Source organism: Schistocerca cancellata, chromosome 8 (assembly GCF_023864275.1).
Source record: "Schistocerca cancellata isolate TAMUIC-IGC-003103 chromosome 8, iqSchCanc2.1, whole genome shotgun sequence".
NCBI classification, from domain to species: domain Eukaryota; kingdom Metazoa; phylum Arthropoda; class Insecta; order Orthoptera; family Acrididae; genus Schistocerca; species Schistocerca cancellata.
The window spans coordinates 228551894-228575624 of record NC_064633.1 but is presented as its reverse complement, the minus strand read 5'-3'; the positions used below and the strand labels follow the sequence as shown (position 1 = coordinate 228575624).

At 44.8% G+C, this 23731-nt stretch overlaps 1 protein-coding gene across 1 annotated transcript in view; it reads right to left on the bottom strand.

Moving 5' to 3' along the window:
• The window catches only part of LOC126095481 (leucine-rich repeat-containing protein 56), a 96809-nt gene that overhangs the window by 42684 nt on the left and 30394 nt on the right, over positions 1-23731 (bottom strand). Inside the window, exons 3-4 of the mRNA XM_049910272.1 lie at positions 20031-20210; positions 14017-14186 (exon numbers count right to left, since the gene is read on the bottom strand). Coding sequence (XP_049766229.1) covers positions 14017-14186; positions 20031-20210 — 350 coding nt within the window. The remainder of the gene's footprint in view (positions 1-14016; positions 14187-20030; positions 20211-23731) is intronic.

Here is a 23731-nt window from a genome sequence, read left to right as displayed (position 1 = left end):
CGATGCTTTCGAACTCATTGATGGGGACATGCTGCGCCGAGTGTGGGAGGAATTTGATTATCGGCTTGATGTCTGCCGAATCACTAAAGGGGCACATATCGAACATTTGTGAATGCCTAAAAAAACTTTTTGAGTTTTTGTATGCGTGTGCAAAGCATTGTGAAAATATCTCAAATAATAAAGTTATTGTAGAGCTGTGAAATCGCTTAAATCATTTGTAATAACCCTGTATATTGGGAACCACAGTATTTTAACGTTATAGCTTGTTTAAGTGCAAAACCGTGTTGCCTTGCTAGTGTGTGTTTATGTTCTATAATCATTTCTCTCTTTCATACCTCACTGGTATGGAATCCAGATACTACAACAAAAGTATACAATTGATAGCACAAGTGGATTATATAAAGTGTTCCAAATTGGAGCTCCATTATGGTAAAACATACTTCCTTCTTTTTCTTAATCGTTTGTTGTATAACCACAACACCCTCAAATGTATCAGGCTTGTATCTACGAAGGTAATCCCAAAGTAAGGTCTCCTATTTTTTTATAAGTACAGAACTCTGTTTCTGTGGCAGATGGTCACACTGTTACGAAGAGTGCTTCACGCGCTGTGTGTAAACATGCGCACGCCGCGCTGAGGCGCTCAGTCTTGGCTTGGCAGCCGTTAAGAATGGAGCTCCCGTTGGATGTTACCGCCAAGTGCGAATTGCGCGCAGTTAAGTTCTAGGGGACTGATGACCATGGATGTTAAGTCCCATAGTGCTCAGAGCCATTTGAACCATTTTTTTATTCGGTTTTTGAAAGCAAAGGGCACTGCGCCGATTGAAATCCATCGCCAATTGACGGAAGTGTATGGTGCGTCGTGCATGGATGTCAAAACTGTTCGTAAGTGGTGTAGAGAATTTGTAGCTGGTCGGACCGAAATTAATGACGAACAAAGGAGTGGGAGACCGTCAATTTCTGGAGACAGTGTTGAACGTTGAGCAAAGCATGCGTGAAGATCGGCGGATCACCCTGGATGATCTCTGCACGTTGGTTCCCGAGATTTCCCGAAGCACCGCTCACGGTATTTTAACGGAAACATTGAACTACTGAAAGGTGTGCGCAAGTTGGGTGCTACGCATGTTGACTAAGGACCACATGCGGCAACGAGTTGGTGCTTCCCGCGCATTTCTTCACCGCCTTGCAGCCGAACAGGACAACTTTCTGGGCTCGATTGTTACGGGTGACGAAACCTGGGCATACCACTTTACACTTGAGACCACGCAACAATCACGCCAGTGGCGGCATACTGCTTCGCCAAAGCCGCGGAAATTCAAACAAACACAGTCTACTGGTAAAGTCATGACAACCGTATTTTGGGATCGGAAAGGGGTATTGTTGGTCGATTTTATGCCCACTGGGACCACAATTAACGCTGGCAAGTACTGTGAGACTCTGAAAAAAGTCAAACGTGCAATTCAGAACAGGAGAAGAGGAATGTTGAGCAAGGGCGCACACTTTCTCCGTGACAACGCTTGCCCACACATCGTTCGGCAAACCGTTGCTCTCCTGCAACAGTTTCAGTGGAACATAATCACCCACCCACCCTTTAGTCCTGACTTGGCGCCCAGTGACTATCACCTGTTCCCTAAATAAAAAGAACATTTGGGCGGAAAGCGATTCAGCACCGACGACGAGGTGAAAGAAGAGTTCCATAACTTTCTGAACAGCATGGCGGCGAGCTAGTATGACATGGACATACAAAAACTGCCACAGCGTCTACAAAAATGCATCGACAGAAATGGTGATTATGTAGAAAAATAGCTAAATGTTCAAGCTGTAAACTGATGTAACCCATTGTAGAAATAAACAGGTCTATATACTTATAAAAAATAGGAGACCTTACTTTTACGATTACCCTCATCCTATACACCTATAAGGAATGCTGCAACTCCTCAACATTCATGCCTCTAGAGACATTGTGTGGAACTTGATGGGTGGCGTAAGATTGATACGGGACAGTCTTCGCAGAATGGCAGTTACGGTACTGGAATGAGAGTACCGGTCTATATCACCAGCGTCGGTCATATGTTACCCTCTTTCTGAAAGCAAAATATCGAAGGCTATTGATTACATGAGACTCAGGTCATTCTGTTCCTTCATGAGATGCGGAATATAGTGGATATAGTACCCTCCTAATTCTGGTCAGTTCAAAATTAAATAGGAGACAATGTTGCAGGGACGGTTGGTTAAATACAGAAGAAGAGTTACGAGATTCATAGGGAGAGACGGTCTAGAGTTTTGCTCAGGATCCTTAGCCAACAGATTCAACGAAGGGGCAGCTCGTTTCAAAATAGAGGATAGAGTGCTGCTATGGATATGATTCGTTTCTTAGAATGGTAATCATCGGCTGACAGCATCACAAGATCGAAGCGATGTGTAGTTTTGTTGACATGAGAAGTCGACGAGAGCAGTCGTTTTGAACTCGAGTAATTGGGTGAAATGCATTTAAATTACGAAAAAACCGGGTAAAATTGCGTAATTGATGGAAAACACGTAAAACTGAGGAAAACGTACGACAAACAAGGTAGATGAATGAGGGTAGCTATATGTCCGCTTCGGTATAAGAAAATTATTCCATTCCAATCCTCTCTCTCTCTTTTGGTGGCCCTAAGTAATGGAAGTGCACCAAGGGCTTCAAACTGCATGGTGCCTGTTAGTACTGGACTCCAACTTACACGCCATCCACCGAACTGTGGATCATTTCGACAATACCTCAAGGACAGTGTATGAATGTGAATATACCAATAGCCATTATCTATGACGTCACTCTGTGATGATGCAGCACGCTGAAATCTGGAGACCGATACGTTTATTTAACACAACCTGAGATTATAATCCTTATGGTCTGTTGTCGATTCTGATAGGCTGGGAGACCTGTATGTTAAATCACTTCATGGAAGTGACTCCCATTGGCTCTCCTAAGCAGATCCTCGCATGTTCTTTGTTGCACTATCGACTGCACTATTTATTACAATACACCAACCCATACTGGTGATGTTTTTCCAACCTTTTCGTCCGCAGGAGTGCTGCTGATTACCACAAAATGCCGGACGCCTGTGATTTACTTAACTTGTTTGAGAGAGCCTTGGCGCGATGCAGCACTCTCTGTAAGTGCTGACTGAAAATACCTGCGGCCTATTCTCGAATCATTGACTGGAACACCTAAATGTCAAATAATCTCCTATAGCTGAGGCGGATCGAGGCACCTAGATACCATAATTATGTCGGGCGCTATACACAAACAAACGATAATTGCACTGCTTTTCTGAAATGTGTGTGTCAAGTTACTGTGGTCAGTTTTCAGACAAGCGCAAAAAAAAGGTGCTGTGCGTGGAACTATGTCAGGTCATAAGGGAGGTATAATTATGACGTGGAAAACTGCGATTTCAGTGCATCGATACCCGAAGGACTACGAAAGATTTTACGTGGAAAATTATGTCGAGTCATAAGAAGAATAAAAGTGTACGTGGGAAATTCGTATTTCCAGATCCATAGTCGTCAGGAGGAAGTGTTATCAATACTTCAGTCATTGCCGAATGTCACTAGATTGGTGCTGCAATCTACATCTACACCTAAATCTACATGGATACTCTGCAAATCACATTTAAGTGCCTGGCAGAGGGTTCATCGAACAACCATCGCAATTTTCTATTATTGCAGTCTCGTATAGCGCGCGGAAATAACGAACACCTATATCTTTCTGTACGAGGTCTGATTTTAACGCGGTGATAGTTTTTCCCTATGTAGGTCGGTGTCAACAAAATATTTTCGCATTCGGAGCAGAAAGTTGGTGATTCGAATTTCGTCGTAATGAAAAACGCCTTTGTTTTGATTATGTCCACCCCAAATCCTGTATCAATCCACAGTGACACTCTCTCCCACATTTTGAGATAATACAAAACGTGCTGCCCTTCTTTGAACTTTTTCCATGTACTCCGTCGGTCCTATCTGGTAAGGATCCCACAACGCGCAGCAGTATTCTAAAAGAGGTTGAACAAACGTAGAGTAGGTAGTCTCCTCAGTAGATCTGTTACATTTTCTAAGTGTCCCGCCAATAAAACGCAGTCTTTGGTTAGCCTTTCCCACAAAATTTTTGTGTGTTCCTTCCAATTTAAGTTGTTTGTGATTGTACCGTAATTCCTAGGTATTTAGTTGAACTTACGGCCTTGAGATTTGACTGATTCATCGTGTAACCGAAGTTTAACGAATTCCTTTTAGCGCTCACGTGGATGACCTCACACTTTTCGTTGTTTAGGCTCAAATGCCAATTTTCACAGCATTCTGATATCTTTTCTAATTCATTTTGCAATTTGTTTTGATCTTCTGATGACTTTATTAGTCAATAAACGACAGTGTCATCTGCAAACTACCGAAGACGGCTGCTCAGATTGTCTCCAAAATCGTTTATATAGATAAAGAACAGCAAGGGGCCTATAACAGTACCTTGGAGAACGCCAGAAATCACTTCTGTTTTACTCGATAACTTTCCGTCAATTACTATGAACTGTGACCTCTCTGATAGGAAGTCACAAATCCAGTCACATAACTGAGATGATATTCCATAAGCACGCAATTTCACTAGAAGCCGCTTGTGTGGTACAGTGTCAAAAGCCTTCTGGAATTCCGGAAATACGGAATCGATCTGAAATCCCTTGTCAATAGCATTCAACACTTCATGCGAATAAAGAGCTAGTTGTGTTTTACAAGAACGATGTTTTCTAAACCCATGTTGACTGTGTGTCAATAGACCGTTCCCTTGGGCATTGATGTGTGTGTGTGTGTGTGTGTCTGTGTGTGTGTGTGTGTGTGTGTGTGTTGTTCTTAGCATAAGTTAGTATAAGTTAGTTTAAGTAGATGACCTCAGTAGTTTGGTCCCTTAGATATTCACGTACATTTTTCTTCGAGGTAATTCATAACGTTCGAACACAATATGTGTTCCAGAAACCTTCTGCATATCGACGTTAATGATATTGGCCTATAATTAAGTGGATTACTCCTACTACCTTTCTTGAATATTGGTGTGATCTGTGCAACTTTCCAGTCTTTGGGTGCGGATCTTTCTTCGAACGAACGGCTGTATATGATTGTTAAGTATGGAGCTAATGCATCAGCATACTCTGAAAAGAACCTAATTGGTATACAGATTGGATCAGAAGACTTGCCTTTATTGATTTAAGTTGCTTCCCTACTCCGAGGACATTTACTTCTGCGTTACTCGTGTTGGCAGCTGTTCTTGATCGAATTCTGGAATATTTACTTCGTCTTTTTTTGGGAAGGCATTTCGGAAGACTGTGTTTAGTAACTCTGCTTTAGCAGTACTGTCTTCGATAGTATCTCCATTGCTATCGCGCAGAGAAGGCATTGATTGTTTCTTGCCGTTAACATACTTCACATACGACCAGAATCTCTTTGGATTTTCCGTCAGGTTTCGAGACGAAGTTACGTTGTGGAAACTGTTATAAGCATCTCGCATTGAAGTCCGCGCTAAGTTTCGAGCTTCTGTAAAAGATCGCCAATCTTGGGGATTTTGCGTTTGTTTAAATTCAGCATGTTTGTTACGTTATTTCTGCAACAGTGTTCTGACCCGTCTTGTGTATCAAGGAGGATCAGCTCCGTCGTTTGTTAATTTATTTGGTATAAATCTCTCAATTGCTGCCGATAGTATTTCTCCGAATTCGAGCCACATCAGGTATACACTCATATTATTAATTTAATATTTAATTGTAATTTACCCTGATAATTCGTGGCTGGTTTCCAGGGGCAACTGTGCTTGGTACGATATTGCAGTGCCTGTGTTATTCTGATTACGATACGAAGTTCCCCATTACGGAACACATCAAATGAATTCGCATTTGCAAATAAGAACTACCATCATGACAGCAATAAAAATCTGTGCCGGGCCGGGACTCGAACCCAGATTTCCCGCTTATCGTGAGCGGTCGCCTTATCATTTGGCTGTCCGCGCACGACTGACGGCCAAATCCAAACAACCGTATGTCGTCAACCATGTGTCTACCACCCGTACTCGTATATCCTTATGTATATTCCTGTACAGGTCAGACGTTGAACTTAAAAGTCACTAACCAGGTATCAACAGATAAATACGATATTGAAGCGCCTGTATTATTCTGACTACAATGCAAAGTACGTTTTCACATGCACGCATATGGAACATATGGAAGTTTGGGGTGGCCGTGAGTCGTACACACACGGCCAAATGATAAGGCGATCGTTCGCGATAAACGGGAAATCCGGTTCGAGTCCCGGTCCGGCACAAATTTTCACTGTTGTCATTCCATTCTACACTTGACGGTAATCCTAATTCGCAATTGGGAATTCATTGTGTCGTCGATCCGGCGGATCCGAGAGTGCCAGAAGCCAGAAGCCTCTTGTTTGACTGTGAAGTACACTGCATTTCAAATGTTTCTTGCCTTTATTTGATTGAGAGAACGTAGATTGTGGTGTGTTATTTGCATCGAGATGGTGAAACGCCGGTGGAGGAGACATTTGCTGGTTCTCTAGCCATGAGAAATACGTCTGATTTGAGTATTAAAACCTCAGTCGACTTTGGAATCCGCTATATCACTGCCTTCGGTATTCGTTAAAAAATTCGAGTGAAACTACCATTCTCCACAATTTTTGACTTTTCATGTAAAAATCTTCGCAGGCGAGATAAGTTTATAGTTACTTAATGGTTTGCAGCACTGTCCACGTAAGGACCTTGCCAAAGTTTTGGTTCTCTAGAGATGTGATTTCCACTATCTTCGGAATTATACTGTCCAGGAGATCGATAGCACACTTTCATGTGGTTGATATCGAGAACAGTCGTGTAAATGGTGTGATATTTCGGCAAAAATGTGAAAATACATGAAATTCTGGAATTTTTCATATACTACTCGATGATTTCAGCATAAAAGTGTCACAAATATCGTCGTTTTTTGGAGAGTAAGGTCGAATATTGCAGCTGATATCGGTTTCGAAATCGGCAGATTAATTCGCGATTGACGAAGTATTTCTCATCGACGGAGCTCAGAAAGTAAATGTTCGTGTAATTCCAGAGTCTGGCGATGGTCGCAACTCTTTGCAGAAACCACGGCAGCAAGCAGGCCGAGCTGGAAACACTACTGCTAGCAGAAGCCTTTGTGCCGGAGGAACCAGACGATTTGTGTTTGCTGCTGCAGCGTATCGATATGGTATGGTGGTACAGTCGTTTGTGGTGATATAGCCCTGTTGGAGGTCAGTTTCACATGGAAAAATTCAAGCTTTACTCGACACTCGACAGTAGCAGAGCAGTGTAATTGACTATATGCCCTCTGCAATAATTTCCGTATTTCATGATATGTAGACCATTTTTATAGGGTTAACAGTTAGCGTGCAATGTGATTGCTGTACGTTTTTTGATCTTTACAAAACAGATTTCCACTTAAATTCTCGTAATCTGTCCTTCTGTAGAAAGGGGCGAACAGTGTTCCCACACCAGCAGCAGCTTTTTGATGGGTAAATTCAGTACGAACCAACCACAGGAGTATGTTGCACTCTACATCAAAGTCACTGGCTGTTTTAACCTATGAGTTCCTGGGAAGTTTTTGTCAGCATTCTGCACCCCTCCCAGGAGAATCTTTTGTCATCTACATCAAAACAGCTGGCCTTACTATTTTCCTCAGATTCATGGATGTCTTTGAAGAAAGGAACTGTTCCTGGGAACAACATTTTTTGTTGGTGAGTGCAGACGTTCACCATTATTTTTCTAGGAAGACCTTTGAAACTGCAGCCCTAGTGTGAGGTGCTTCGTGCTTGCATTCCCCTACAGCTCACCCCAGTTGCAATGATGACTTTCAAGCAGCCACTGAATGATGAGATGGTTGCAGTGGTTAGCGTTTTAAGTACATGTTCATCGACTTTTATAGGAGACCGTTCGAAGCCACCGTCCTTTATAGTGGAATGACTCTGAAGGCCTACGAGATAAAGGATTTTGGTATTCGCTTAGAGCCATTTAGCTTCCCGATGTTTAGTACCATCAAAGGAAGCCCTTTCATTATGCCTTAAAGGAACCCCACCACCCACCGGCAGAACATTAGGTGCCTCCCAGTCGAGTGAATACAGCTAATACGTAAACACAACCCAAGCTCCCATGCTGCCGGTACTATGTGTCACTGCTAGCAGGTAGTTAGTTATCTGACTGGTGGCAGGATTCCGCCACCGTGTCACACAGGCGGAGGCCCCCACAACAACCGGCAGCACTGTACTCTTCAGTCAGCTGCTGCCACGTATAGAGGGCTGGAACTACATGCTCGCAGCTTCTCACAGACACCATGCACACGCAATTGTGATCTAGAAAGCGGTGTGATGTCGATCTCAGGCCTGCTGAAGTAATGGAATTTTTCTAGCGCCACGCATCTGCTCAGAGCTGATAGCAGAGGGTGCATTTATCATTCGACTTGCGGTACATATTATTGATATTTGCTGTTTCTAATAAAGTAAAGGCTGTACCTTCCTCTCCAATAGCTCAGCACAGACTGAGTCTTTTTCGTGGCAGTTCACAAGTGTTGAGGAGGGAGGGGGAGGGGAGAGGGTAAGTGGTAGAGGAGGGCAACCAACAACGTCCTCTGGTGGTGCTTTCGTGAACTAGGGAACCAAAGTCCGAAATTCCCGCCATTTTGAGTTCCCCATCTTTTTTTGAAGTTTCCACCATTTTTTGAATTTGCTGACATTTTTTAATTTAATTATTTTGCATAACTGATTAATTTGCATATCAATTTCATTAACTTTCATATCAATTTAATTGTGATGTGGCCACATCTACACCCCAGGGAGAGGAGGTGGGGAGACCACCCAAGAAGAGCGATCACCTTGGATAAATCTGGTAGCAATGCAGAGTGCACCAGGACAAACTTTGCTCCCCTACTGCTGTCATCAGCACAGTTGCTTCACTCATTTTGCAGTCAACGTTTCACTCATTGAAGGGTGGATTTACTTCGTAACAGGCCTCTTTTATTGTGCAATTCATCGGACATCCATTTTAGTCTGAAGGTAACTCTTGTACAATAGTGTGCACGTCCTAACTTGTCTGGTTTTGAGGGAGAGTCATATACAGGGTGAGTCACCTAACGTTACCGCTGGATATGTTTCGTAAACCACATCAAATACTGACGAATCGATTCCAAAGACCGAACGTGAGGAGAGGGGCTAGTGTAATTGGTTAATACAAACCATAAAAAAATGCACGGAAGTATGTTTTTTAACACAAACCTACGTTTTTTTAAATGGAACCCCGTTAGTTTTGTTAGCACATCTGAACATATAAACAAATATGTAATCAGTGCCATTTGTTGCATTGTAAAATGTTAATTACATCCGGAGATATTGTAACCTAAAGTTTACGCTTGAGTACCACTCCTCCGCTGTTCGATCGTGTGTATCGGAGAGCACCGAATTACGTAGGGATCCAAAGGGAACGGTGATTGACCTTAGGTACAGAAGAGACTGGAACAGCACATTACGTCCACATGCTAACACCTTTTTATTGGTCTTTTTCACTGACGCACATGTACATTACCATGAGGGGTAAGGTAAACGTACACACGTGGTTTCCGTTTTCAATTACGAAGTGGAATAGAGTGTATCCCGACATGTCAGGCCAATAGATGTTCAACGTGGTGGCCATCATTTGCTGCACACAGTTGCAATCTCTGGCGTAATGAATGTCGTACACGCCGCAGTACATCTGGTGTAATGTCGCCGCAGGCTGCCACAATACGTTGTTTCATATACTCTGGGGTTGTAGGCACATCACGGTACACATTCTCCTTTAAAGTGCCCCACAGAAAGAAGTCCAGAGGCGTAAGATCAAGAGAACGGGCTGGCCAATTTATGCGTCCTCCACGTCCTATGAAACGCCCGTCGAACATCCTGTCAAGGGTCAGCCTAATGTTAATTGCGGAATGTGCAGGTGCACCATCATGCTGATACCACATACGTCCACGCGTTTCCAGTGGGACACAATATGATTAACGATATGTATCTTCTCAGATGGTCTGATTCCAACAAAAGCAATAAACACAGACATGAGCTTTTCTCCCCTACTGATAATGCCACCAGAAGCTGGCATAGGTGATGCCCAGTTCTGATCACCTGTGGTATTGTACTGTATGGAATTGGGGACCTAGAAATGACAGAGAGGCTTCGTCCCCGCCGTAGCCCGCAGTGGTTCACAACCCCACAACAGGCTACAGCAGTCCATGCACCCCACCACCGCCGCCCCACACCAAACCCAGGGTTATTGTGTGGTTCGGCCCCCAGTGGACCCCCCCCCCCCCCCGAGAATATCTCACACCAGATGAGTGTGACCCCAATGTCTGCATGGTAGAATAATGATGGTGTACATGTACATGGAGAAAATGCTTGCGCAGCAGTCGCTGACAGTGTAACAGAGGCAGAATAAGGGGAACCAGCCCATATTCGCCGAGGCAGATGGAAAACCGCCTTAAAAACCATTACAGACTGGCCGGCACACAGGACCTCGATACTAATCCGCCGGGCAGATTCGTGCCAGGGACCGACATGCCTTCCCAACCGGAATGCAGTGCGTTAGACTGCACGGCTAACCGGGCACGATCACCTCTGGTAGTGGTGGTCAGACTGCTTGTAAGGCCCACTTCTGAGCACCAGTCACGTGGTAGCCATTTCTGACCACCAGTTGTAACAGTCACCCTTCAGGTCAGGATTTTTACTAGGCATGGAGGTTGAGCAGGTGAAGCTATTGACATATCCAGTCGAGCTTGGAAGCTGATGGCAGTCATAATCCTACAGCATCAGTGAAACAGTGTTATCTGGAATCATGTTTATTACTAGTAATTTTACAGTATAGAATGTCTTCGCTGGCGCAGCGGAAGGTGCACTGATTTAGACACCCCCATGCAACAAACAACGCAGACAAAGTGCTGTGCCAGCTGCGTTTGTTGTGCAGAACAGGGCCTGTTGTGCAGGTAGCCCAGAGAGAATTCTGTAAGCACAAGCCTACCATGGCTTACGGGCTGCTAGAGTGGTTTGCCCCAGCACTCTCGAAGAGGGACCTGTGCTTGAGCAAGTGCCGACAGCGGATCATGGATGGTGGATGACATAAAGACAGAAGCCCAGGACCCACATCTCTGAACAGTGTTCAGCCAGGGAAGGGGTACTATGTACAGCCAGGGAGGCAGTACTCAGGTGGCATAGCCAGTATGTGTAGGCAGATGTTTGCAGTCACTCGGTATGGACCTTTGCTAGGGAAGATGCACTTTCAGCGACATATTCTTCAATCTCAGCAGTGACCAAACAGCAGTGGCAGTTTCCAGCAACTAAGACTCAGTACAAACAGCTGGCTGTGATCTTGGAGGCGAAGTCTTTTCTCGACAGCATCTCATGATTCACCAGACAAGTTATCCTATAATCAGAGTTACAGATGGGATGACCAGACACTGAGTCTTCAGAAATGGTTGTATTTAAGGGGGAAATAATGTCAGCATGGCCAATGTAGTGGTCATTTTCGCTCATTATCTGGAGGTGTCAGCAGTCTTGATCAACCATGGTGTCTCAATTATTGCACATTCCATCTTGCTTTTGCACCTTCTGTCCATGCTAGGATGCCATGGATTGGCTGATCATGGTGATAACATATTATAGCTCTGTTGTGCGAGGCTCGCAAAATAATGCATTAGATGCTGTGATACTGCATCATTTGCACTTCTTGATTGCAGCTCAGCTCATTGTAGCAATGTATTATGAGTTGTGCTCCATCTTCTACAACGAAGCAGCCCTTCGGTGCCCCAAATGCGGTTGTGGCACACCATATGAGCTGGACCTGATTCTATGCTGTCTGCACCAAGTAATAACTTTAAGAATTTTTATGTGCACCACGGAATTGAATTTTATGAGCATCAGAATTTTGATAATTTACTATGTCATCTCTTGTAAATCTTGTCTCATACTTAACATTACTCATCACAACGAAAACAGCCCATATTTCAACAGGTATTGTTTTTGAGACATATTATTATATGAGCTTTCCTTCTGGTTTTAACCAATACCACTACCCATAGGAATATGTGACACATTTTTAAACACAACATAATACACTGCCCAATAAAAAGTGATGTACCCAGAAGTCATGGATATGCTTCAATATGTCTTCTTACATGTACACACCTTTAACAGGTATCCAAATCATTAATCTTGCAATTCCCTGTGACAATTGGAATGGCCATCAGAGTGCATCAGTGCTGTTCATGTTAAGTGTTGTTCCCTAGGATGGTAGGGTATATAAGGGGTGAGACAGCATCAGGTGTTGGGTGATCACAGTGAAAGACTTGGAGAGGCTGCACGCTTTTGTCACTCAGCATTATGAGCATGTGCCAGAGTTCAAAATGGGGCTCATTGTATGTCTCCATTTGGACAGATGATGGAATCAAGCAATCTCCAGATTTTTGGGGCATTTGGATGTCACTGTGGCCCGATGTTGAACTGTGTGGGAATATGGGAGCAAGCATATTTGTTGTGAAGGTTCTAGTCGACCATGTCTGACCACCACAAAAGAGGATCACCACATTGTGCACCAAGCACATCCTAACCCCATCACATCTTTGCCTACAATACAACAACAAGTAATGGACTCCCCGCAACATTCTCTCTAATCACACATCATTGGTTGGAAACTAGGAGCAGCTGGACTAGCGAATTACTGTCCCACACATATGATTCCATTAGCACCACGACACAAACTGCTGAATCTGTTGTGGTACAGTGAGCAGAAAGCATGGACATGATGAATGGCGCGGCACTGTGTTCAGCGATGAATCATGTATCTGTACTACCCTGGATGAACATCGTTGGCAATTATGGTGGCTGCATGGGAAGAGGTCCCATTCATCTGGCGTTTTGGAGAGGCACAGCAGTATTACTCCTGGTGTCATGAAGTAAGGAGCTATCAGGTGCGACTTCAGGTCATGGCTGGTAGCTACAGAAGGAACTCTGATGGCTCAATGTTATATCACAGACATCCTGACCCATCCTGACCTCCAATGTGACAGCATCGTGGTGTCACGATTAAGCTCGTGCATACATATCAGTTGTCTTAATAAACTGTCTGCATAACACTGAGGTATTCCCATGGCCAGAAAGGTCCCAGATCTGTTCCCGATATATCTGTGGGACTGTCTCGTACTTCAGCTCCATTCCAGTGGCAGTATCTGAGACATCAAGGACCAGCTTGCTACAGGAAAGGATACAACAGCTCTATGACACCCTTCTCAACCGAATCAGTGCATGCATCCAGGTCAGATGGGGCGAACATCATACTGATAAGTGCACAAATACTGCCAAGTTCTCAATAAATTTGACTCGATTTTGTAATTACTGAAATAACATCAGATGCCCTCTCAACCCTGAAGTTTCGTTACGTTTCCTCCACCCTTTCTGGGAGCTTCACGTTTATGGCAGGCAGTGTATTTGTGATGTTGATATGTGAATGATAATAATAAGAAACATAGATGTTTCCACATATTATCATCTATATGAAGTTACTTTTACATCTGAACATATCCCCCCCCATATTGAATGACATTCTGTGTTCTGTTTGCTAGGAACTCTTCAGTCCAGTCACAAAATTCGCTTGATATTCCATAGCCTTGTATCCTGTTCACTAGGCGGCAGTGTAGATCTGCATCGAACACATTCTGGAAGTCAAACAAATACGGCACCAATCTGGGCCTTACTATAGCATTATGGGACTTAACGGACAAATAGAGTGAGCTCGGTTTCACACGATCGTTGTTTACAGAACCCGTGTGGATTCTTACAGATGACATTTTTCAGTCTCTAGGTCATCCCAGAGACAAACACTTACCTAATCAGGATCTGCTGCGGACTAATCATTAAGGTAATATCTGAAGCCCGCACGGCTCTGGGGCGATATAGCTGTTGCAGATGGGACTGGCGTACCGTGTTGCTGCAGAGGGAGCCCGTCGAGCTGGGGCAGCTTGGGCAACAGGCGCGCCACGTCCCTGCGGTAGGTGTTGGCGGCAGCGGCCGGGTTCCCCGACAGGTGGAGGCTCTGCAGGCGCCGGCAGCAGGCCAGGAAGCCGACACCGGCCAGGTCACATACGGCGTTCCTGTAGAAAACACCAGCTACCCTCACCTCGCACTGTCTAGATCTAAATCTGTAACTGGACTACTATAGTGTAAAACCACGTTATTTCCACCGAGCGGGGTGGCGCAGTGGTTAGACACTGGACTCGCATTCGGGAGGACGACGGTTCAATCCCGCGTCCGACCATCCTGATTTAGGTTTTCCGTGATTTCCCTAAATCACTCCAGGCAAATGCCGGGATGGTTCCTCTGAAAGGGCACGGCCGACTTCCTTCCCGATCCTTCCCTACTCCGATGAGACCGATGACCACGCTGTCTGGTCTCCTTCCCCAAGCCAACCAACCAACCACGTTATTTCTAATCCTGCATGATGTTGCAGTTTCTATGGCCAACAGTGAACAAACATATTCTCAACCCGTAGTCACCCCTCGTATTCGAACGATTGGTGCACTTCCTTAAATAACTGTCTGTAGTGGTCTGCATGAGCTGTATTTTTTTAATATATAACGGTCGTTACATGGTATGTTCTTGAAATTATAAGAGTAACCATTTAGTCAGCCGTAGGGTCTGTTTCCCATACGAGATTGTTGATTATATCTCTGAAACTCTTACTGTTACGGAACAAATTCTTTTCCATCTGGATTATTGGAGTATTGTTGTACAGAATGGTAAGACATAGAGAGGTATGCATCATCATCATCCACGACAAAGAAATTTGGCCGGCCAGGGGTGCCTAAAAGGTCTGTTTAGATACTGGCGAGGCACCACCATTCATTGTCATTGAAACCATTCATCACGAGGGGGTAAAGCTGGTTAGAGATGACTAAGTCTCTGTATTGAGACTGGTGTAATATTTCTGGCTTAGTCAGCCATCATATGAGGCTCCAAGAAGCTGTTCCCAGAGCAGCGGAGATGCAAGAAGTATATAGATGACGAAATGTGGCGTGAGGTACCTGTGACAGATGTTAGCTTCGGTACCATTCCCGTGAGAAAGACCGCCTGCATGATGCTACGCTACTGCTCTGTGATTGGCTGCTGTGTTCGGAGCAAGGGAGCCAAAACGTTAAAGTTATTATTATTACTTAAACTACTCATTGGAATGACTGCACTTTTTAATATAAATATCTCTCAACAGCTGACTATCATTTTAGAATTATTGAAAACAATTTAAATCAAAAACAAAAGACTGACGAAATTGCAGACTAAGCACTTCGGAAGCGTTCGGATCACGCCTTTTCTGGTATGGCGCGCGAAGTGTTTCGGGCTGTTAGTCTCTCTGGATTAGGCAGTCGAGAAGAACAGACATGTTGTATGTCGTAGGATGTGTTTCCAATTTTTATTTAAGTTCCTGTTCGTCACTCTGGATTAGGCAGTCGAGAAGAACAGCCATGTTGTCTGTCGCAGGATGTGTTTGCCAGTACTCAATATTAAAAGATTCACTCTGGTAGTCATGAGGCACAGACACATGCCACAAATAGTGTAAAGATACATTTTCGTAAACATTGTGTTTGATCCCCTACTTTGCTGTATCACAAGGTGTTGTATTAAGATCATGTAGTCTTTTCGAGTGGCTATATTAAAATACGCAAGTGGCATCCCAAAGAAGTGATACATTGTTTCAGAACAGAACCTCGCTAAAAGTCAGTTTCAGCCTCAAGATACAGAACCTACGACCTGCGTGCTGTTTTCTGCGCTGGGGACATCAACTTGAAGACAGCAGGTTAGTGAACTATAACGGAAACTTCGTATTCCACACAGTGCAGTGGAAACAACTAGACGCCTCACGTGTACTGCATGCACAGAACAGATGTGCTCAGTGACACGCCATCTGCAGTAATGCAGAGGAGGTAAAGGAGGATGATCGTTATTAACACCAACAATCAATTGATTCTTCCTTTCTTGCCGCATTGGTGACCCCTTACCATATAGTGTCATTGAAGCTATACGCCATGCCGGAATTTCGTTGGCCACAGCTATCTAAACCCTGGATAATTCGCAATGTGCTTGTTCTTACTTCCGACTGGCCAACTCGAATATTTAGTCTGATAATCAGCCGCCGCTGTTAACTATTTGGTCTAGTCGAACAGGGCTGCAGCCACAAACAAGCGACACTTACTGCCCAGAGATGCTGTTCTCTCTGGAACTCAGTCTGAAAACTATGGGACAGCCAAAGGTAACTATTAACCAGTCCCTAACTGATAACGATATTCATTAAAGCACTCCAGTAGAACTCCCGCTCCTACTTTTCCATTTGTCTAAAAGTGACTAACACCCACGGAAATGACCCTGAAGTAATGTAATTGGCGTGTTATTGTTTTTGAATCTCAGTGTGTGATGAAAGATAGTATTTGTTCTAGTTTAAACATTTCTGAGTAGATAACTAAATAGTTTTACAATGGGGAACTATAATCAATTTAGGTCGTTTGAAATGAACAACGCAATTAGCGATGGAAGGAATCTTTATGTATCTAAATTACACTGCTTGACAATTGCCAAAGAACAAATTGCTGCAGAACAACCAATAATTCCTACAAAACATCTGACCGATGATAGGAAAGGCAGACGGCGGATTGTGTTAACTGCAGCAAACTCTTTGCACGAGCGCTCTGTAAGCATTCGACAGTTCACGCAGTACGTTGTTTGATGACTATTGTTGTGAAACCGATTATGCGACATTGCGTGTGGCACGGCAAAATATCTGCAAGAAGTCATTTGACTGCTTACGATCGTGGAGTAGCAGTCGGAAGACTCAAATCCGGTCAAAGTGTCACTTCTGCGGGCACAGTAATCAGTGTATTCAAAAGTGTCACCTCGCGATTAATAAAGGCCGCTGAAAGTGGAAATGCTGTGCCAAAGCATGCCGGCGGTCATAGACGGATCACCAAATCACAAAAGGATCCATAAATAGCTCCAGTGACGAAAAGGAATAGATACACTAAGTGATCAAAAGTATACGGACACCTGGTTGAAAATGACTTACAAGTTCGTGGCGCCCTTCATCGGTAATGCTGGAATTCAGTATGGTGTTGGCCCACCCTTAGCCTCGATGACAGTTTCCACTCCCGCAGGCATACGTTCAATCAGGTGCTGGAAGGTTTCTTGGGGAATGGCAACCCATTCTTCACGGAGTGCTGCAATAAGTAGAGATATCGATGTCGGTCGGTGAGGCCTGGCAAGAAATAGCCGTTCCAAAACATCCCGAAGGTGTTCTCAGGACTCTGTACAGGCCAGTCCATTACAGGAATGTTACTGTCGTGCAACCACTCCGCCACAGGCCGTACATTACGAACAGGTGCTCGATCGTGTTGAAACATGCAATCCCCGTCCTCGAATTGCTCTTCAATAGTGGGAAGCAAGAAGGTACTTAAAACATCAATATAGGCCTGTGAAGTGATAGTGCCACGCAAAACAACAAGGGGTATAAGCCCCCTCAATGAAAAACACGACCCCACCATAACACCACCGTCTCCGAATTTTACCATAGGCACTACACACGCCGGTAGATGACGTTCACCGGGCATTCGCCATACCCGCACCCTACCATCGGATCGCCACATTGTGTACAGTGATTCGTCACTCCACACAACGTTTTTCCACTGTTCAATCGTCCAATGTTTACGCTCCACACACAAAGCGAGGCGCCGTTTTGCATTTACCGGCGTGATGTGTGGCTTATGAACAGCCGCTCGACCATGAAATCCAACTTTTCTCACCTCCCGCATAATCGTCATAGTACTTACAGTGGATCCTGATGCAGTTTCAAATTTCTGTGTGATGGTCTGGATAGATGTCACCCTATTACACATTACGACCCTCTTCAACTGTCGGCAGTCTCCGTCAGTCGACAGACGAGGTCGGCCTTTACGCTTTTGTGCTGTACGTTTCCCTTCACGTTTCCACTTCACTATCACATCGGAAACAATGGACCTATGATGTTTAGGAGTGTGGAAATCTCGCATACAGACGTATGACGGAAGTGACACCCAATCACCTGACCGCGTTCGAAGTTCGTGAGTTCCGCGGAGCGCCCCATTCTGCTCTCTCACGATGTCTAATGACTACTGAGGTCGCTGATATGGAGTACCTGGCAGCAGGTGGCAGTACAACGCACCTAATATGAAAAACGTATGTTTTGGGGGGTGTCCGGATATTTTTGATCACGTAGTGCATCTCACTGCTAGGCAGATCGCTGTAGACCTTGCAACCGCTACCAGTACACGTGTTTCTGCCAGAACCATTTCGCGACGGTTAAATTAGTCTGTTTTGTATGCTCGGAAGCCTGTTAAACGCATCCCACTTCACCGTCGAGAAAGAGGTCTTTGATACAGGGAGCATATTGATTGGGGTCAACAATAGGCTCCATTGTGATCCTATTGCGACGAGTCCCGCTTCACTGCGGCAAATGATTCTGGCCAGCAGTTAATGTAGCAGGCAGGAGAACGCGTTACACACTACAGAATGTTCATTACCGTCATCGGTATGGCCTAGGCGTTATGGTGTGGACAGGCGTTATGCACAACGGCCGAACACCGCTGCCGCTGCATGTCTTTGGGCGAGGTACCGTAACAGCATAGCGGTATTGCGGCGGGATTAGTCTGTTCATGTCCGTCTATTTAGGGGAGCAGTAGGTCGCGACTTTCTGTTTACGGACGACAATGTCCGACGAGACAGGACCGTTGAGGTGTCGGATACTCTGTAAAGTGAATATACTGAACATGTGGAATGGCCTGCATACTCCCCGGACCTAAACCTAGCAGAGCATGCCTGGGAAGCTCTTGGTAGACATGTTTCTCAGCGAACAGCCCCTCCGCGGACCGTGCAAGAACGGAAAACCACATTGGAAGAAGAGTGGAACGGTATACCCCAAAGTGTCCTAAGCGGTTTGGTAGCCAGCATGCATAGGAGTTACAAAATGTGCACTGGTGCCCGAGACAGAATATTCCTACTGAAGTCCTAAATCGACTTCTACGTTCGGAGTGTGTGTGTGTCAAACAAGAACGTTATTTATGCCTGTTATCCTGCTTTTCCATGGGGTGAAATCTGAACCATTTTTCGTTGAAATTTTACCACTGCAGCTCCAATACGTATGTACAGTGTATCATGTCCTCCTTCATTGCCTGTGATTACTCCTGTCCACCAAGCCTCTGTACCTTAGAAACTAGCCTGCCGCGGTGGCCAAGCGGTTCTAGGCGCTTCAGTCCGGAACCGCGCGACTGCTACGGTCGCAGGTTCGAATCCTGCCTCGGGCATGGATGCGTGTGATGTTCTTAGGTTAGTAAGGTTTAAGTAGTTCTAAGTTATAGGGGACTGATGACCTCTGATGTTAAGTCCCATAGTGCTCAGAGCCATTTGAACCATTTGAACCTTAGAAACTGTCTAGCAGTGCACATTCGCATAATTTATGTATTAAGCTCTTTAGTTTTATTTCTTTAATTTTTATTTATCTAGGAAATCCACTCCTTCTAAATTACAAATGTAATTACAGGAAATTGGCTGACTGAGCTTGGTAGCATCACAATTTCTTCACCATAATCATCCAAAAAAGAACGCCATCGAAAGCAGTTTCCGATCACTGCGCACTATAAGGCCGAAAAACATTCATACGCTAATACACCACAGGAGGTGTAGCAAGTAAGATGAGCAATCAGTTTACATTTGCATCGATATATGACGTGCGTACTCATTATAAGTTTGTATTTCAGCAAACGCTCTGTGAATTATGTATGTCGCAACTCATTCCGTGAACAAGTAGCTCTACATCATGTGGTACCAGAGCAACGTACTCGTGGCTGATTGTTGATGCACCGGTCACTTGTTGGCAGTGAAATTAATGGGACATAGGGTCAGAGGGCAGGGTGTGGACGTACCGTCGCAGGTCGAGGACTCTGAGGCGCGGCAGGAAGGCGGCGGGGCTGACGTCTGAGACCCTGTTGTTGGGGGCGTGGAGCTCCCTGACGGCGGCGAGTCCACTGGTGCCATCCAGAGAGTCCAGTCCACAGCCAGCCAGCCGCAGCAGTTGCAGCGAGCCCAGCCCGCAGCCCAGGTCCCTGACAGCACAACAGCACCAGCTCTCAGACCAACTGTGATTTGGTGTTACATGTCTTGAAGCTCCTGACAAGGAATGGTGCGTCACAAGTATATTCTTAAATGTTTCTAAGGCTTCTGATATTGATTCCATAAGATTATACAAGGCCCAGTAACATTAATGTGGCCACCCCCTATATACAAGTCAGTATGCAGTGACCACTCACATATGGCAGACGGCAGCACTATCAGTGGAGAGTATATAAAGCCTGTCGTGGGTCCGAGGAAAATATGTATCCTTGTCGTAATGAGGGAACGAAGCAATGTATATAACGTCCGAAAGGGCATGATCATTGGTTTTCCTGGCAAGGATGCAAGCATTTCAGAAACGGCTAATTTCGTAAATTGTTCGAATGCTACCTTGGATAAAGTATGCCGTGCATGCCAAAATGTCGCTATCCACAAACAGCACAGAGACAAATGTTGTGCGCTACGGGACATATAAGACAAGGCTGAAAGACAGCTGCGGAGATGTGTACGGACGAATAGATGTGCAACTGTTAAGCAATTGACTGCCCAGATGAACCAAGGAGCTATCAACAGCGTCTCCTCAATGAACCTTCAGCGAACCCTTGCTGCGTACGGAGTCTAGAGTCCTGCGTGACCGAGTAAGCGAGCACAAAATACGAGGTGGGGCGAGCACACCCTAACTGGATAGGCTACCCGCACTAGTTCTTGTGACCGAGCATAGAAGCCGTGACCGAATACGTAGCACGTAACTTCAAACACATTACACGTGTTATTACCCGTGTGACACTGCAGCCAGTACGGGCTTCTTATTTGTGGTGTGTCTCTCTCTGTAATCATGCAGCGCGAGGAAGCCAGTGTAGTAAGACGTAAGATTGAAACCAATGTTTACACATTAAAGAAACGGGAAGGCCTAAAAAGCCAAGTATGGAGTACATTTCTGTTGGTTGTAGATGAAAACATTGCGTCTACTGGGTACGTATAGTGCATAAACTGCTCCACTTTATTGTTTTTCCAGTCGGGAACCACTCATTTAAAGAAACACAGTTGCAAGAAACCTCACAAAGATCGTTTCTTTGGCCGTCCTTCCGTTATCTTAATATGCTTGAAATAAGTGAAAAGCAGCAAATTCTTAACAATGTGCGACAAATGTGTGCTACGTACGCAGGTACAACATTCAATCATTAACATAATCGTTTTTGCATAGTTAGTGGAAAGTGTATTATAGAGAAACGGGAATGTTGTGACTCATGTAATATTACATTAACGTAAAACATCTCGTTTTTATGGGAACGGGGGTCGGGTTGTTTGAGGGGAGAGACCAAACAGCGAGGTCATCGGTCTCTTACGGGAATGTTTCGATGATTTCCATATCAGTTCTGTATTACTTGTCTCTTTTGTTTATTATCATAGATCCTTCAAGTACTGTGTCATCACCACCCAGAAAGAGAGCTCGTTACAAGGAATGGAGGAACAACAGATCATCCGCAGCAGATGAAGTACATCTGTACATTTTAATGCACCCCGGAGATGATGATGACATCTTAAAGTGGTGGAGCAGACATGAAACAGATCTGCCAGGTTTGGCTGCAGTTGCAAGACGTATTTTATGTATTCCAGCAACAAGCGCACCTAATGAAAGGTGCTTTAGTAAAGCCGGCATGTTACTAACAAATTGCCGCAGCCAATTAAATCCGGAACGCGTTAGTGATTTCCTGCTGATCAACAATAACTATAATTTTGTTTATGTTGCAAACAATTGAAACGTATGACAAGTTACGTCTGTAAATGTATAATGTTCTTTGTATGCTTTCTTTATGAAGATGGTTGTCTTCTAGATTACAGGGAAAGCACTTATTTAATGTTTCCTATAAATGAAAGGAAAAATATCTCTTTTGTTTGGAAATGAGACTCGTCTTCTATCCGCTATTGTATTGAAATATAATTTTACTTTCGAGGTGCTTTATGAATTTAGCTGTGTCACGTACCCGTTGTTGGAAAAGTTACTTTTGTATTACGAGAGAGAGAGAGAGAGAGAAGCGTTGGATTTGTACAGTAAAGTACAGTGCAGCGAGCCGGGGCAAGGCGAGGTGAGACGTCAGCGGTGACCGGTCATGCTCGGTTATCCGCGTGTCCGGAATCCGGACATCAGACATGGGGCGAGTACGTGACCGAGCCGAGTCGTATGGGGCCGGACACGAGCGGCTCGTTCCCCCCGTCAACAGGCGGGCCGTGACCGGTCAAACACTGAGCGTTGCAGCACTCTAGTACGGACCTCCGCAGCGCTGCAGTGGCCACCAAACTCGCCGGATTTAAATCCAATCGGGGATCTTTGGATCACTTCTATCGAGCTGTTCGCGCCATAGATCGTCAACCGAGAACCTAGCATAACAGGCCACAGCACTTGAGTCAGCGTGGCTCCACATCCCGGTCAGTACCTTCCAGAAACTTACTGACACTCTTCCTGCACGCCTCGCGCTGCAAAAGGCTGTTATATACGCTTTTGACAGGTACCCGCATTAATGCGACTCGACAGTGTACTCAATAGGCTAGAATCAGTAGAAGTAAGGGGCGTAACTAATGGAAATGAGAGTTTGGCGTCATTGGCCGGGAGGCCCATTATGGGGCAGGTCCGGCCGCCTTGGTGCAGGTCTTATCACATTGGGCGTCCTGCGCGCCGGATGGGGATGAAATGATGATGAAGACAACACAACACCCAGTCCCTGAGCGGAGAAAATCTCCGACCCAGCCAGGAATCGAACCAGGGCCCGTAGGACGGCAATGCGTCACGCTGACCACTCAGCTATCGCGGCGGACTGGCGTAACTACTAACTGGTTCTGATCACAACTAACAGGTAGGGAACAAGGATTAAAAATAATACAAACCTAAACAAGACTAAACTTTTAGAAAAACTCTTATTAGGAACAAAGTACAATAATATGGGAATTCCTCTGGGTAGAATATTAGGACCAGTATTATTCCTGATATACATCGACGACTTTTCCAGTAGCATCTGTCATGGGCAAAAATTCTCTCTGCTGATGACAGCAACATTATCGTCACTGAGAAAACAAGAGAAGTCATTGCACAGAAAGCAAATGAAACTCTCAAGGCAGTTTACAGCTGGTCACTCTGAAACAAAAGTTACATCGAATATAAAGAAAACAAATGGAGTGGATTACAGTTTGAAGAGGGGAAGTCGAAGTGTTCGTAATAAAGTTCCCGATTTACTGCTCTCCAGCAAAGTTCTCGCACATTATTGACTGAAACCCAAGGTGAAAAGTTCTGAAATTTTTTTCTGAGGTATTTTGCGGGTCATGGAACGTATATCGGAAAGCCAGATTAGAAGCCAAACGAGGGGGAGTGTTCATGGCAGTTGACAAAAATATTGTCTCTTGAAATCGAAGTTGAGTGTCACAGTGAAGTTACCTGGTTGCTTATAACACCTGTATGTGAAACCAAGTTAATTGTTGGATGCTTTTACCTGCATGCAATTCTAGTTGGAGGCAACTTTAA